At 35.7% G+C, this 15976-nt stretch overlaps 2 protein-coding genes across 6 annotated transcripts in view; one reads left to right on the top strand and one right to left on the bottom strand.

Annotated features, from left to right (window-relative positions):
• The window catches only part of NF1 (neurofibromin 1), a 191453-nt gene that overhangs the window by 118749 nt on the left and 56728 nt on the right, over positions 1-15976 (top strand). The window lies entirely within an intron of this gene.
• OMG (oligodendrocyte myelin glycoprotein) lies at positions 8447-11469 on the bottom strand. Of its 2 annotated transcripts, XM_081161959.1 has the most exons (2): positions 11113-11469; positions 8447-10307 (listed from the first exon to the last, which is right to left on the bottom strand). In XM_081161959.1, exons 1-2 carry the CDS (start codon positions 11113-11115, stop codon positions 8979-8981), a joined length of 1332 nt encoding a protein of 443 aa, XP_081018085.1. In that variant the 5' UTR covers positions 11116-11469; the 3' UTR covers positions 8447-8978. The 2 variants fall into 2 exon arrangements, with proteins under 2 accessions (XP_081018085.1, XP_081018084.1); XM_081161958.1 differs by lacking the exon at positions 11113-11469 and having other exon boundaries at positions 8625-11048.

Below are 15976 nucleotides of genomic sequence, written 5' to 3'. Positions count from 1 at the left end.
AAAGTGTGTTCAGGATACATTGCTGAGGGTAGCATCAAGCAGTTGTCAAAAAGACTGTAGGAGCTGGGAAGGCCACAAAATCTGCCCAGAAAGCTCAGAATGCCAAATGACCATTCTGTATATTACCTTCATTAAAACCATTTGTCTCGAAAGTTTTAAATAATAGACTAGTCATCACAGTGTGTAGAACATTTTATATAAATTTTTTATTGATTGATTTTGGAGGGAAGGGGAGAGAGAGAAACATCAATTTGTTGCTCCACCCATTTATGCATTCACTGGTTGACTCTTGCATGTGTCCTGACCCTCAACCTTGGTGCATCAGGACAAGCTCCAACCATCTGAGCTACCAAGCCAGGGCAGTGTATAGAGCATTTTAGAAGGGTGCTCCAGACTTTATATTATATATCTTACCTTTGTTTTAGCAACACTGACCACCTCACCATTGCCCTACTCTGCCATCCCCTGGCATCCTGGCATGACTCTATGCTTTTTGCATGGACTTCCCATCAGCTTTGGATCCCCTTCCTTTAACCTACGGCAAACTCCTAGTAACCTGACTCTGACTTCTCTAGGCAAGCTAATAAAAGTAACAGCTTATTGAGATATAACTTGAGTATTATAAAACTCACCCCTTTAAAGTATACAATTCAGGGGTTTTTAGTACATTCACAGAGTTGTGCAGTCATCACCACTATAATTGTAAACATTTCATCACCCTCAATAGAAACCCCTCACCCATTAGCAGTGATTCCCCATTACTCCTTCCCCTAGTCGCTGGCAACCACTAATCTACTCTTGTCTCTTTGGATTTGCCTCTTCTGGACATTTCATATAAATGGAGTTGTACAATATGTGCTCTTTTATGACTGGCTTCTTATACTTTACATAATGTTTTCAAGGTTCATGAATATTGTAGCATCGGTAGTTTATTCCTTTTTATAGCTAAATAATCCTCCATTGTATAGATAAATCACATTTTAAAAATCCATTCATCTGTTAATGGATATTGTTTCCATTTTGGGACTGTTCTGAATAATGCTACATGTATGTGTTTTTGTGTGTACAGCTGATGTCGAAGTAATAGAAATGGTAAATAGATGTGGCTGTGTGCCAGTTACTCTTAATCTGTACATGCCTCAGATGCAACAGTGGTTGCTGAGGCTTCGGTTGGCAAACAAAAGCCTTCCTGGTGGTTATTGTGGTATATGGCATCCTTGTTTTCCCATACTGATGTTTTGGTTTTTTTTCTGTCTCAATGAAAAGCCATTACATTTTAGTTTCTTTTCTTTTGAGGCAAGCATTTGACAGGCATTTGAACTCCCTCAGCTTTCCACAGTGTTCAGTTTGTTTAATCTGTGACCGTGGGCAACAAAATAACACAAAGTAAAAAGCTACATTTCCTGGTTTTGAGTATTTCATCAGACTTATCTGATACTTGGCTTTGAGATATCTATGTGAAGTATTCAGATATCTAATTTTTTACTGATAATTTATATTTCTCATGGGATGACTAAATAACAAACCTTGTAAACTAGCTATATGAAGTATCACTAAAGAGGGCAGATACATAGGAATTATGTACCAGTTTGGATTCAGTCATTTCCATTTCTGATCTTGTTAATTACCTAAGAATCTCTTAAACAAGGGCTAGCAGTACTCTTTAGACTTTTAATGTAACACAATGCTTAAATTATATACATAATTTAATCTATTCTTTAAAATATCCATATGGTACACTTGTTTTTAGCTATGTAGATTTTTACCAGAGGACACATTTAATTACTTGCCCAAGATAATAACACAGGTGACAAAAACCTTATCTCATGCTCTTTCTGTTAAACCACAATGTGCTTTAAATACATTTGGAATTGTTTTGATCTGAAAAGAATTACATAGTTTTGCTGTTTCTATTGTGTTTATGTATGTTTAATTTCTGTGCTTTGAGCTTATCAATAATTTCCAACAAATTCAGAGTGTCAGGCCACAGTTTATAGAAGAGATAAATGGGTGTACTGAGTGCGTCTCAAAGGTTCCTAAACATGTTTAACAGTTGGGGCTGCTGAACCCAAATGGCATTTCTTAGAAATTGAGCTACTTAAAAACCTCACTTTGTACCACAGTTTTTCAAAGTGTGAAGCAAACTAATCTGCTTAACACATTATTAACACACTCAGGTGGCATTTGTTTCTGTTTCCCTGACTCATTCCTTGTGCAGTCTACTTGTACTAAATTGTTCACGGGTATTAGAATTAACTTTTCTCTGGAAATCGTTCCAAAGGTAACTCCCCACTGCCCAGAACTAATTTCTTATATGACAAGTACCAACCTAGCCAAATCCTCCTTCATTCTTAACTTTTCTTTGATCTCAGTTTTCTCTGGACTATGAAGCTATGATTTTGACCTAATGAAAGAAACTTAGACTCTAGAATAAGACTTGGAGGTTTGACTTAGTCTACCTTAAACCACAGGTCATTGTTAGCCTACCAGACACATCTTCGATCTGTATTAATTCTTTTATTTATAAATTCAGATCAAGATGGTCAAAAAGACTAAACTTCTAGGAGAAAGAGAGATCTAAACTGAAATCAAAAGAATGAATAAGGCCCTGGCTGGTGTGGCTCTGTTGGCTGAGCGTCTTCCCCTGCACCCAAGGGCCCCCTGTTCCATTCCTGGTCCAGGGTACTTGCCCAGGTTTCGGTGTTGATCTCAGAAGGGGGCATGTTTCTCACATCCATGTTTCTTTCCCCCTCCCCCCCTCCCTCCCTCCCTTCCTCTCTCTCTAAAATCAATAAAAACATGGTTAAAAAAAAAAGGATGAGTAAGGGTTTTCCAGGGGAAGAAGAGAGAAGGGAGTGAACCAAAGAGGACATGCGTCATCTGTGAAAGCCTGGTGGCAAGAGCTGTAGATTAGAGGGACAAAAGACATTTAGTTTGAACTGAACAGTGAGGAAGCAGGAAAATTTTAAGATGATACTGTAAAGGGAATCAAGGCTTGATCATATAGCAAGCCATATTGAGTTTGCATTTTATTCTGAGACATGGAAAATTATTGAAGGTTTTTTGTTTGTGTTTGTTTTTGTTTGTTTGTTTTGTTTTTTTAAGGAGAAAAGAGTGTGTCTGGTTAGATGGGGAACAATCCTGACAGCAGTGACTATGTAGAGCTAAAGTAAGCTATTGCTTCCAAGAGTTCTGATAGTGCTTTTCTATCTGTTACTTCATGAGACCCTGTAGTTTCTTGACTACTACTAATACCTATTCACAGTTCCTTTTGCATCTTCTCATTTTCTTGTTTTCCTACTCTGCCTTAAATCCCTTGGACAGCTGTTCCAGTGGTTCTTTTCTTAAATCTCTTACATCTTTCAAGGAAAAGACAGGGACTAAAACATACTTGGTACACAGTATTAGCATTTTGGTATATTTCTCTTTTGTTGTTTTTATACATAGTTCCATAAGGATGTATGTTTATGTCCTATAACATTTGCTTATCTTTATAGTATTTGCATTTCAAACTTTAAAAAACTCTTTATAAATATTTTTATTGGACACAGAATGTTTTTGTCAGTGGATCGTCATTTACTTAACCGATTTCCTAATGGTAGATATTTAGCATTGTTTCTTTTTTCCTTGCTCTTAGAAAGAATGCCATGATTTACTAGAATTTACTATATTAAAGGTTAAAATATTTTAGGATTTTTTATCATTGCTGGGTTGCACCCTCCCCTTCATAGCTGGTATATTAAGTTAAGAATGTGCAGATGATGACCTGCTGAATGAGGGGGAACAAGCCACCCACACAGGATCAGCAGGTAGCTACCCCAGCATCCTAGTTCCCACTTTGGGGAAGTGAAAACCCTAGGGTCTTTTTGATTTGTGGGCTCAGTTTCAATACACTCATACAGAGGAAATAAAGTCACAAGATTTATGACTTTAAAATCTCAGAAGCAATCAGCCGGATGAAGAGCAGCCCTCTGTCTCCGGTCACTAGATGGGCAGGGTAGCAAGCACTAGATGGGCAGGGTGGTGGTCACTAACTCTTTGGAAAATCATCTCTAAGTGTTTATTTTAAAAGGTGTATCAGGAAAAGCAAAGTGGGAGCTTCTGATGGGAATTCTGAACTCAGTCCTTATTTAAATGTCCAGACTCTGTGTGTATGCAGGGTTGTCACACCATGAAATGCCTAGGCCGCAACTCAGAATAGCTGTTTTCTTATCACAATTCCCAACTGCTACCCAAAAGAGTTGTACCTGTATGTGATGTGGCTATTTATTTGGTCTTCCCCAGCATTGATTTTTATTTTATTTAAAAAAAAAAAGTTTTTTAAAATTGCTTGCCGATTTCATAATGAGAATGGTATCACTTTTTTGAAAATTTCTCAATTATTATGTGGCTGGCTACAATCCCATATATTTATCAAGCACCATGCTTCCGATCTTTTAAATATACTGTTTGTGTCCTTTGCCCACTTCTGTTGGGAATCTAAATATTTTTCTTATTTTTATGAGCTTTGATTAGCAATCTCCTTTATTCTCTTTGAACATTTTTATCAGGCTCATTGTTTCAGCATAAAGAAATTGGAGAGTTTTGTATAGACAGGTCTATCGATGATTTCTTTGTGATTCTTTTTATAATTAAAAAAACACCCAGAGATTTATAAATATTTTTAAATCCTTCTGTTGGTTTTAAGATTTACTTTTTTAATGTTATCTTTTTTAGTTCGCTATATAGGTGTAGCACATGGAGTGAGTGTTAAAGTGGACTGTTTTCCAATATTCCCAGCATTGTTTATTGAATCTTTCCCTTCATCTTTGATTTGTGATTTTTTTCCTTCTAAAGTTAGCACTGTTGGAGTGCTTACTCTGTATAAGCACTGTTGTGTACCACTAAGCACTTTACATGTATTATCTCATTTTTCCTCACAACAACCCTATGAGGAAATGGAGTTGCCAAGAATTCTTATGTGTACTATGCTCTAATTGTGCTCTCATTTCTATATTGGGTTATCTTCCTTTCTGTTCTTATGCTAGTACCATTCTGTCTTAATTTTTACAGCTGGTATGTTTCCTCTCAAGAAAGGCTAAGGTACCTTTACTCTTTCTTCCTTTTTCTGTTCTTGCCTGTTTATTTTTCCAGATGAACGTGTTTCATGTTATGTTTCCAAAAGAATCTCGTTAGAATATTTGTCAGAGTTAGCTTCATCCGTAAGTTCACTGGAAATAATCACATCTTTATAATACGAGTTCAGGTGTACCTCCTGTACTTAGCCTTGGTGCCTGCTGCGGTCCAGGTGCCAAATAAATATTTATTGAGTGAAAAAAAATAAATGAATGGAGTTTGTACCTCTCATTACTGTTTTTTCCCTTTTCCCCATTTGGTCCTACACATTTCATGTGAATGTTACATTTATTTTGGTGTATTGTTCCTGTCATGAATGATATCTTTTTCCTGAATTTTCTAATTATTTGTTGCTAGCACATGAGAAAACCTTTAATGTTTCCACATATATTTTGTTATTTACTTAAAGATATTCTAAAGGCATTCCTGAGGAATCCTTCAGATAGACAATTACTTCCTCTGTTAATGATCATTTTGTTTCTTATTTTTCTGTAATTTTATCTGTTGTTTCTGTTTCTGGAATTTCCCAGTGATGTTAAAAAGATTTATTATAAAGGGTATTGGTGCTTGATTCTGATTTTAATAGAAATATAACTTTACTTTTAAGCATGATGTTTATAAATACATGGTATCATTCCTTATCCAGTTCTTAAAACGTACTCCAAAGGAATAATCTTATAAAAGATTTTAGATGCTTGTGTTAGGTGTCAGTTAAAGGAATTTGTATTGCTTCAGAGCATTGTTGTGGAAGATTATTGAATAGCACATATCTGTTACCCTTTAAGTTAGCTGTAGTAGACACCCTCTCATTCTGTTGCAATACCTGCATGTTTCTCTGACTTTCACCTGGGTCCCTATTCCACTAATACCTAAACCTGAATCCTAGAGGGTGGAGGAGTAGGACTGAAGCAAACACACTCTCATTCTCTTGCTCTAAGGGCGTAGGTAGAGCTGGGTGCTGACTGGGCTTGGACATCACAAGTAATAGTAATAACCCTAACAGCAGCAACATTACTGCATATAGAATGTGGGGAGCCAAGACAGTGATTTTGCTTTATGTGAATTATGCCATTTAATCCTCAGAATAAAACCACTGTGAATAAGTCCTGCTAGCCCTTTGTATAGACAGGGAAGCTGTGATGTAGAGCAGTGGCAACTTGTCCAGGGTTATAGAGCTGAGAAGTGGCAGAGGTGGGATTGAGGCCTAGGACCTTTGACACCAGTGCACACACTACTCACTACTGGGTTCCTTATGCATTTGCTTTTGTGTTTGTGCTATTTGAATCCTCTTGACTGGTGAGAAATAAGTTACTTGTAAAATAGAAGCCTTAGGGTTGGATGGGTGGATATCTTTCTTTTTTTTAATCCTTACCCAAGGATATGTTTTTATTGATTTTAGAGAGAGGAAGGGAGAGGGAGACGGAGAGGGAGAGAGAGAGACATCAATCGGTTGCCTCCCCTGACCAGGGAACAAACCCACAGCCCAAGTATGTGCCCTGACCAGGAATCAAACTGATGACCTTTTGGGGTATGGGACGACACTCCAACCAGCTGAGCCACACTGGCCATGGCTGAATGTGTATCTTATGAGCTTGAGAGATAGATGCTGAGGACTAATGCATTTTGAAATATTTATGGAGCCCGTAATCCAGTAGTTGTTGTCTTAGTGGCAAACAATGAGCTGACCTCCATTAATAAGGGCACAATTTCTTAAAAGGAAGTATTATCTAATTACTTTAAGGCTAGATAATACTTCTTTCTAAGGACTTAGAGTCTGTATAGTTGACCTATGTCGTACTTGTAAATTTACTCAGTTTTTCATCTGTGTTAGTAAGATTAATGTGACCCATAGGTGCTGATAATGCTGTAATTCGTAATTTCACTTTCATGTCACTTCCCCCATATTTCTAAGGTATTTCTAAGTATTTCTGTGACAACATTGAATTTTTGGCACCTTCAGAATGAAAGACATTACCTCTGAGAAACCTTTTGTGAAACTCAGTATATGTGTTTTTTAAAACAAGATGCTAGTGTGTGATAGAGTAGAAAAAATCTAAGCAGTTAGCCTCTGTTATCGATGGTGCAGATACTAGATCAGTGATTGGGAGGAAATGGAAACAGCTTGCCCAATTGGAAAAGTAGTGCATTTTAAAACCATTTAGGGGGCTATTTCAAATAACCCCTTTTCTTCATGGTGAAATTCCCTGACATAGTCAGCCAGTTAGGTTTGCTGGAGCAGAAAAATGTTCAAGAGCCACTGTTCTAGTCAGCATAGGAGAGGAATTGCTGTATTGAAGCTTAACAGTAATTTTTCCATAAGCCTGGTGCTTAAAAAGAAAAAGGAAAAGGAGCACATTAGGAGATGTTACTTCCCTCCCCCCTCCCTCCCTTCTCCCCCTTCCCTCCCTCCCTCCCCCCCTTTCTTTTTCTCTAAATAGAAATGTTCCCAACCCTGGAAAGTAGTCTATCTTAATTTTAAAATTTCTTCAGAAGGAGCATAAAAATTTCTTTCTGTTCTCTTTTCCCAGCTAGGAATGCTTGAAATAGATTCTTCCTTATGTCTCACAAATTAAACACCTCGTTTGTGGCTCACCCATTTCAATTATACTGTCTTACATTTTAATCTAGCTTTGTTTCAGAGCTTCTTTTTTCTGACTCTTAGCTATTACTTATGTTTGTCTCTAATTCATAAGGTGGCTTACTTTTATATTTATAGAAAATTCTTGATTTTCTTCTAGTTGGAGTCCTAGTGCAATTTGATTTGGAGTGTTAAGATATGTTCCATGCCCAGCCTAGTCCTATTGTCTGTTCTATTGGTTCATCATCTGGTTGTAGCACCAAATGAATCCCATCTATTTTTTCTTTCCTCCTTTCCTTTTACTCTCCCTCCCTCCCTTAGTACTGCCCATGTTTGTTAGACCCCCATGGTTTTACCCTGAAACTAATCTTATTTTTAATTTAGGTAAGTCAGGTTCTAATTTCTGATGTGCAAAAGATAAATTTTTCTCTCCTGCACATGAAGACTTTTCATTTTGTAAATATTTAAACTTCCATTAATAAATGGTTTGTTAAATATGCACTAAAACTGTTCCTTTACATGACTTTAAACCCAAACTTTTTGTGTTGTTAATACTTTTCTTAAATGCAAAAAGCAAAACCATTAAACTTTCCTTATTAAAATGCAAAGCCTAGTGTCTTCTAGCTTTTTGAAGAGCTTTTGTCAATTATATAATCTGTAAAATAGCCAAGAGTTCCTCAGAAGCAGGACATCATTTAGATTTAAAACAATTATGGCTTGTGTGTAAAATAATGATGTGGCGTAATCATTCATGGGGTGGCAACCACAGTTTTATTTTAGTGGCAAAATCCTTGGATACCTCCAACATTTCATTTACCACAAAGACTTTATCAAGGTGCCGTTCCCTAGGACAAAAATGATTAGGTCATTTTGAGTCTACTGTGTAGATGAAGTTTGTGTGACTAGAAAGCCAAATGACACGGTTATGAGCATAGACCATTTATTTTTCCCCCAGATGTTTGACAGTGTAAACATACATAAAATACATATTAAAGTTTAGATGCTTTATATTTTGTGCAATAATTTGAAGCCTTAAAAAGAAAGCATTTCATTAAAAAAAGAAATTCATTAGTTTTACTTAAGACAGTAAAATAGCAGCAAGTACCAAGACATTGTGCAGTTCTTTTATTTAAGACAAGTTACTTCATTTACATCAGAGTCAGAAAAGTAACACTGGCTTTCTTGAATACTTAATATAGCTTTAATCACTGGTTAGATAGGGGCATATTTTCCCAACTATACATCAGGGAGGAGTTCTTTCATTAGTTTCAGAAAACGCAGACCCTCAGACTGCCAGCATGACCACAATATTGAGCATTAAGAGAAACGAAGCATTTGCTTTCCAAGCACTTGCCCCAGAAGGTAAGCGAGTCTTTACATTTGTAGTGGTCTCTTCCCTCCGCAAGTTAAGGGTTGTGCTTTGTTGAGGCATTTCAGAGAAATTATTGGGCATGCCACTAGTAATACTTAGGGTCATGGGTGTTGGGGATGATTTTGTTGAGCTAGTGAGGCTTGTGTTTGTAACCATTCCATCTTGGAGATGAATAGTTAGAGTTGCAGCTGCTGCTTCATGTGAATCAGTCATTTCTGTGGATGTATCTTCTGGGTAGGGCACAAAAGCCTTGTCAGTACTAGTCAAGGTGGTGTCTTTGCTTAGAGTGGCGCCAAACGTTGTTTCCTTTGTTCGATATTGTTTGGGTATTTTGGTCACTTTGGATTGAGTTACCATACTCAAAGAGTTAATGGTGTCCACTGTCTGCATGCCACTTACAGTGAATAAGCTTGAGGTAAATCCAGAAGGTGTGGGGTATATGTTATGTTCCTTCAAAGATGATATTTGGCTAGAACAAGGAGTTCCTATCACATGGGCTTTTGTTTGCATCATCCACTTCAGTAAGTAAGTAATGTTTTGTTTGTGGTCACATGACCACCTGTTATTGTAAAGGGTTATCTCTTTCAACTGAAAGAGTTGCTCAAAAGCTTGATCTGGAATGAATGTAAATTTGTTGTTGTGCAGGTAAAGATGTGTAAGGTTTGTCAGGCTTATTAATGTTCCTGGAAGGATTTGTGTCAAGGAATTGTTAGACAGGTCCACGATATGTAGTTTGGATGGCATGTTGGTTGGAACTGTCCAAAGTTTGTTACTACTCAGGTTGAGAACCTCAAGACTTCTTAGTGTATTTTTAATGAGAACAACCTTTTCCAGCATATTCTTAGAAACATCCAAATATTTAAGGTTCCACTGATAAGCAGTATCAGATTTGTCAAGCAGTTTAATGTTGTTGTTAGCAGCAGACATATTCCAGAGGGACCGAGGTAACTGAGCAGGGAGGCTTTCAAGCCTGTTGTTTGAAATGTCCAGGGTCCTCAGATTGGTGTATTGGGTTAACTGGTTATGCAGATCAGTAAAGTGGTTATAAGACAGATTTAAATGGATAATATTCTCTTGCAGTCCAGAAGGTAATGTACTCAAGTTTCTGCCTGAACAGTCCACATGCCTGTGCCTTTCTGTGCATATACATTGGAGAGGACAAATGCACAAAATACCCGGTGTGAGAGACAGAAGGATGAACAGGCTGGGAGACATTTTCAGTATCTGATATTCCATCAAAGCCTAGAAACAAACAGATACACCCTTCTTTTAATATGCTAATACAATTAGGCATCTGCATGGGTCAGTTAGCATTAAGCAAAATTTTCAATAAACCTCATTGTTGTTGAGTCCTTTTATAATTGTTCCAGTGGTTAAACTAACAAAGCTCCCCTTCATTTATAGTCCAAATGCTTAATCCTTCAATTGGGGCTGTGTGGAGAGACTCTCCCCTACTCTCTCCTGCATTTTCTCCTGCATTTTCTCCCTTCTTTCATAGTCTTTCTTATTTCTCGTCCCAGAGCCTTAATATTTTAAAATGGCATTCTCTGCAAATAAAGAGTTGAAATCTTAAGCCATTACTGCTTTTGGTAATATTCTTTTTACTCAGAAGGGAAAAAATGGCTGTCGTGTGCCTTTTTCCCCTGATCTCTGCAGTAAAGTAATAGTCAATGTGTGTGGGGGATGAGATTTTACTTAGATATTAAAGCAATATTAGAAATTCATCTTTGTGTTTTCAGGATAAATATATCCTTGCAAAGCATTTTAAGGCACTTGCAAAATCCAAACCAACATCATACCTTCAGACCTCACGTTTTATAAAGTGATTTTTTCCTGCATATCTCAGTGCCGATTCTAAAAGAAAACAATGTGTATATTTACAGAGTGAATGAATATTGAAAAGAAATTCCTTCACTGACACTGCAGCAAATTTCTGGTGCATGCACTTGCTATTGAATATATATTCAATCCTAACACTGACTTTTTCTTAAAGAAAAAGAAAAAAAATTTCGAGGTTGATCTTTTACTGATTTAAATAACATCTTACCATAGTGTCGTCTTCAGCATCAGCATCTCATTTTCTCCGGGAAACTTAAGCTTAAAGGTCGCCTTGTTCTGGAGAGTCAGAACCGCTTCTGGCTGAGGGCTGTGCTTGCCTGCTCAGCTGCATTGTGTTGCTGTGAGCTGAAGCTCTGCAACCACCTGATCAGCACCACATAGGAGGACTGCAGAGCTGTCATTGGTGCTGACTCAAATTTATTGCAAGAGGTGCACACGCAACAAAATGGACCAAAAAAATATTTTTTTCTAAATTTATAGCATTAAGCATACCTATATAGTTCAGATTTGCTATAGGATGGAATGCCTCATGCATGTTAGACCTAGCCCTCACTCATTTCTGAGTGTTTGTCTGAGCTCAGGTTCCACATTTTAACATTTCCCTTGTGAAGAATTTGTGGTTCTTTTTAATGCCTCTACTCTTCATTCTTTTTACATGTTGAAAAATGTTGAAAATGAATTTGATCTTCCCTGCAGATGGTTTTCTACAATATTAGTTTTAACTATTTTTAACTCCTGCTGTTTTATGTTGTCGTGTCACTTTTAAAATAACATAATACAATCTATTTAATTTTTATGTACTCCCCCAACATGATGCTTATTATGTATAATTGCTTTTAAATTTATCAGCCACTTAAGTGTTCATCTCTCTTTTGGGGAAGTAAGAAGTACTTAAATATTAAAAATATTAAATATTAATATTAAATATTAAATATTGTCTTTCTGATATAACGAACGGATCATTTTCCCAGGCTACACACAAGCAAAGATGCATTTTTAAATGAGCATCTTATGCTTTTATATCAGTTCATGTGGTAAAATAAATGTGTCTTATTTTATGACCTTTGGGTTAAAGATTCTTTTTCTTTATGAAACTTTGTTTGATGAGTGATTATGAGTATTGTTTTCTACAGAGGCATCTTTGATACTGTATGAATGGCCATTGATTTGATTTTATGTTTTATAAACAATGGCATCAATTTCAGGTGATTTCTTCAGACTGTTTTACATCTTATCTTCTGAGAGAGCCATTTATACTTTTAAAATCATGTGAAATAATGTAAAAGGGAAAGCTTTGGCCATGAGTTTAATAAAATGAGACCAGATTTATGATAGTTTATGCTCCACTCTTCAGTGGACTGATTGTACATAATTTGTTAAAACTTGTCTAATTTCCAGAGTAGTCAGTTTACCTTAGAAGAGAAAGCAAATAAAGTTAATGGCATGTTCATTACAAATTGATACCATTTAAAAACCAGCAATTATTAACATATTGCATTTAAGGAAAATCTCTTTATGCCTAGTTACTAAATCCTCTGTTTTTCTCTAAATTATATTTGCCATTATTTTACCCCAATTAGAACTTAAATTTAGTATTAAAATTTGAAGTTTATTTTCTTAGAAAGCAAACCATAATCTAGGAGTCATCTTTTGTATAAAATTAATGTTCCTCGAAAAGTATCTACATTTTCAAAGTCTGCAGTGTTAGAAGTTTATTATTGATTAGATACTTTATTCCCACTTCACTTGGAGGGTTCAGCCTTGGACTCTTAATAAGATTCTTTCTATGGATTTCAGAAACCAGTCATCAATCTTAGGGCTTAAAAGTAATGTATTAAAAATACTCCATTCAGCAATATTGTAGAAATAGAGGATGTTTTGACATTTAGATTTCTTCTGTTTCAGCTCTTATCCACTGTTATACTTCAAGGGATATGACTGAGAGTCAATTTACCAAACACTTAAGTCTCTCCTTTTAATTTTAGGAAGTCTCATGTGAAAGTAGAATTATCCAGTTCCATTATACTTACCAGTACTTTTGTTCGAAAGAAAGAACATGTTATTTCATTAACTAATGGATTCAAATGAATTTGGGTTTAGGCTGTATCAAGGTTAGACTCCACTACATATAATAATATAATTCCAATAATAGTGTCAGCGTTTTTCATTTCTGAGTTTGGGGACATACCACATTGGTGCTTCTTATTCAAAGATTATTGTAAAATTCTCAAAAAGAAAAAGAGGGAACATTTTAATATATTTGAATTGTAACAAACTGTCCTTATCTTATGCTTTTAGAAATTCTCATGAAATAAAATAATAGCATATTACTATTACTCCAGAAATAATTTTTATTGATTTAACTGTTTGTTACAACTTATTTTAGATATTATTAAGACACATTACATTTTAGATAAGTCTGTCAAGTCCAGAATTACAGCTATTTAGGCAACTATTATATTCTAGACTAAGTAGTAAATTCATTTACATATTCTTTTGTGAAACACACTGTCCTGGGATATACTACCCCAGCATTGTGCAAGGTATAATAAATTACCTGCCAGGAAACAACTATCCTATGTTAATCAACAGTTTGGAAACTCAGTCAATTTATCTTTATTTCTTAAGTTGCTAACATTTCTTGTGCTTATTTGAGACTAAAAGTATTATATTCTCTACTTTTGGTAATATAGTTGGCTCTTCAGACTGAATTTTCTGCTAAAAACAGCCAAGAGTGCTGAATAAAGTATTTTAAAAGCATGGAAGAACTGACAAGATAGAAATTACCAGATCAAAATTCAAGTCCCTTCTCCTACCTCCTCACCCCTTTTCTCTCCATGTTGCCAAAACTCGTTGATTTGTTCTCTAGAACATCCCTCATCTGGATTTATCTGTTTGCTTCCTTGTGAAGATTTAATTTGTTTCTCTATCCCCCATATTTCCTATAAATGGCCCCTAACAGCATTAACATAATTGTTTATTTGTATCATCCTGTAATAGTTTCAAAATAATACCAGTATTGCTGCAGACAATTAGATTACAAACTACTGAATAAAGTTTAAGATTTCTTGGCAGCTCTGTTTGTTCTTAGAATATTTCACCAAGGATGTACAGTCAATTCTGTGTTCTAATGCAACATGAAATAATTGTTTTCTCTACATTTTTATATCATCAACTTTATGTAAAGTTAGGTTCATTTGTTTCAGTTAGTTATCAGTTTTTAGGAATGGCTTAAGTCAAAGCTATACAACAAGGTATATTCAGAGAGAACTTGCTTCTGTGTCCCATCCCTATCTCTTCCTCCTCTTGGTGACCATTTTTGGTTGTTTCTTATCAGTATTTCTTTAAAATATGTATGTATTATATGTTCTTATCCCCTGATATAAAAGGTTGCATACTAAATATATTGTTACACATCTTGCTTTTATTTATTTTTTTAGTAATATATCTGGAGGATCACTCCACTTCAGTATGTAGGTATCCTTCTCATTCGTTTTATGAAGCATGGCACTGCCTTTGGGAGTAAGCCATGGTTTATTCAACCAAGCCCTTATTGATGGGTATGTGGGTTGTTTCCAGACTTTTGCTGTTATAAATAATGCTGCAGTGAATACCCTTGCACCTAAGTAATTTCATATTTTTCCCAGTGAACCTTTGAAAAAGATTCTAGAAATGGGATTGCTGTGTGAAAAGGTAAATGCATTTAGAATTTTTCTGGTTATTACCAATTCCTCTGTATAGACTATACCATTTTGCAGTCCCACCAGCAATGTATCAGGGTGTCTAGTTCTATAGAGCCTTGCCATGGACTTTGTTGTGGAACTTTGGATTTATGTCAATAAAGGCAATAGTATCTCAGTGTAATTTTAAATTCATCTCTCTTAGTATGAGGAAGGTTATATATCTTTATATATTTTTTAAGGACTATTTACATTTTTCTTCTGTGACTGTCTTTTATATGTTTTGCACATTTTTTTATTGTGTTGTGAGTCTTTCCCAGCCCTTTCTGTATTTAGGAGTTTTTTGTTTTGTTCCGTTTTTAACTTTAGAGATAGTAGTAGCCCTTTGACTTAAGTTGTGATCTTTTTTCAGCTTGCCATTTGCCTTTTGACTTTATTATGGTGACTTTTTGTATGTTTGTTTTTGCCACTTAAAAGTTTTATATAATTGAATTTTTCTTTTCTTTTTATTGCTTCTGGATTTTGAGTTTCAGCTAGGAATGTTTTTCTCACGTCCAGGTTATAAAGGGATTTACTCACATTTTCACCTATTACTTATGTAATTTCATTTTTTCTGTTTAGATTGCTGGTTTATTTGGTGTTTATTGCAATGTAGTATGACGTATAGATCCAGTTTTATTTTTCCCAAAATATATATTCAATTGTCCCCACTGATTTGAGATTGGAGTCCGTTTTTGGGCTTTCCATCTGTTCCATTGATCTGTTTGTCCAGTCATACACCAGTACCACAGTGTTTTAATTGTAGGTGCCCAAATATTTTCCTACTTTACTTTTTGATCAGAACTAGGTAATAACAATAATTACAGGTCACCCTTATCTAATTAATTGTATCCCCACCACCAACACCAAATAGAATACATGTTTAATATATGTTTGTTCAGTGCATGAAGTAGGCACTCTTTGGTTTTATATTAGTGAAAAGAGTGCTGAACAAGGAGTCAGGGAACACACTCAGCTTTTATACCACGTCTGAGCAAGTCACTTACTCTCTGGGCCTGTTTTCTGATCAGTTAAGTAAAAGGAGTTGAACTAGATGATCATCAGGGTTGTTTCTGAATCTAGTTAATGCTGATCTGGTAAGAAAGAGCACCACTGGTATATGGTATGTAGTTCAGTCTGCTTTTAATTACCCTGTGCCTTGCCATTTTGCCATATTCATGAAATAAGCCTTCTCTTCTGGATCCTAGTCCTTTAACCTTTTCTGTACGTTTTTCTTTGTTCCAACATTTTCTTCTCTCTTTTATTTCTTTTATTAGCTTGCATTTCTTTCTGCTGATTAAGCAAGAATTGCCACTCTTTGGCTGCTCAGCTTCCACTGACCTCAGTAGGGAA

This window comes from Miniopterus schreibersii (genome assembly GCF_964146895.1).
Source record: "Miniopterus schreibersii genome assembly, chromosome: 16".
NCBI lineage: Eukaryota > Metazoa > Chordata > Mammalia > Chiroptera > Miniopteridae > Miniopterus > Miniopterus schreibersii.
This window is presented reverse-complemented; position numbering and strand designations above follow the sequence as displayed.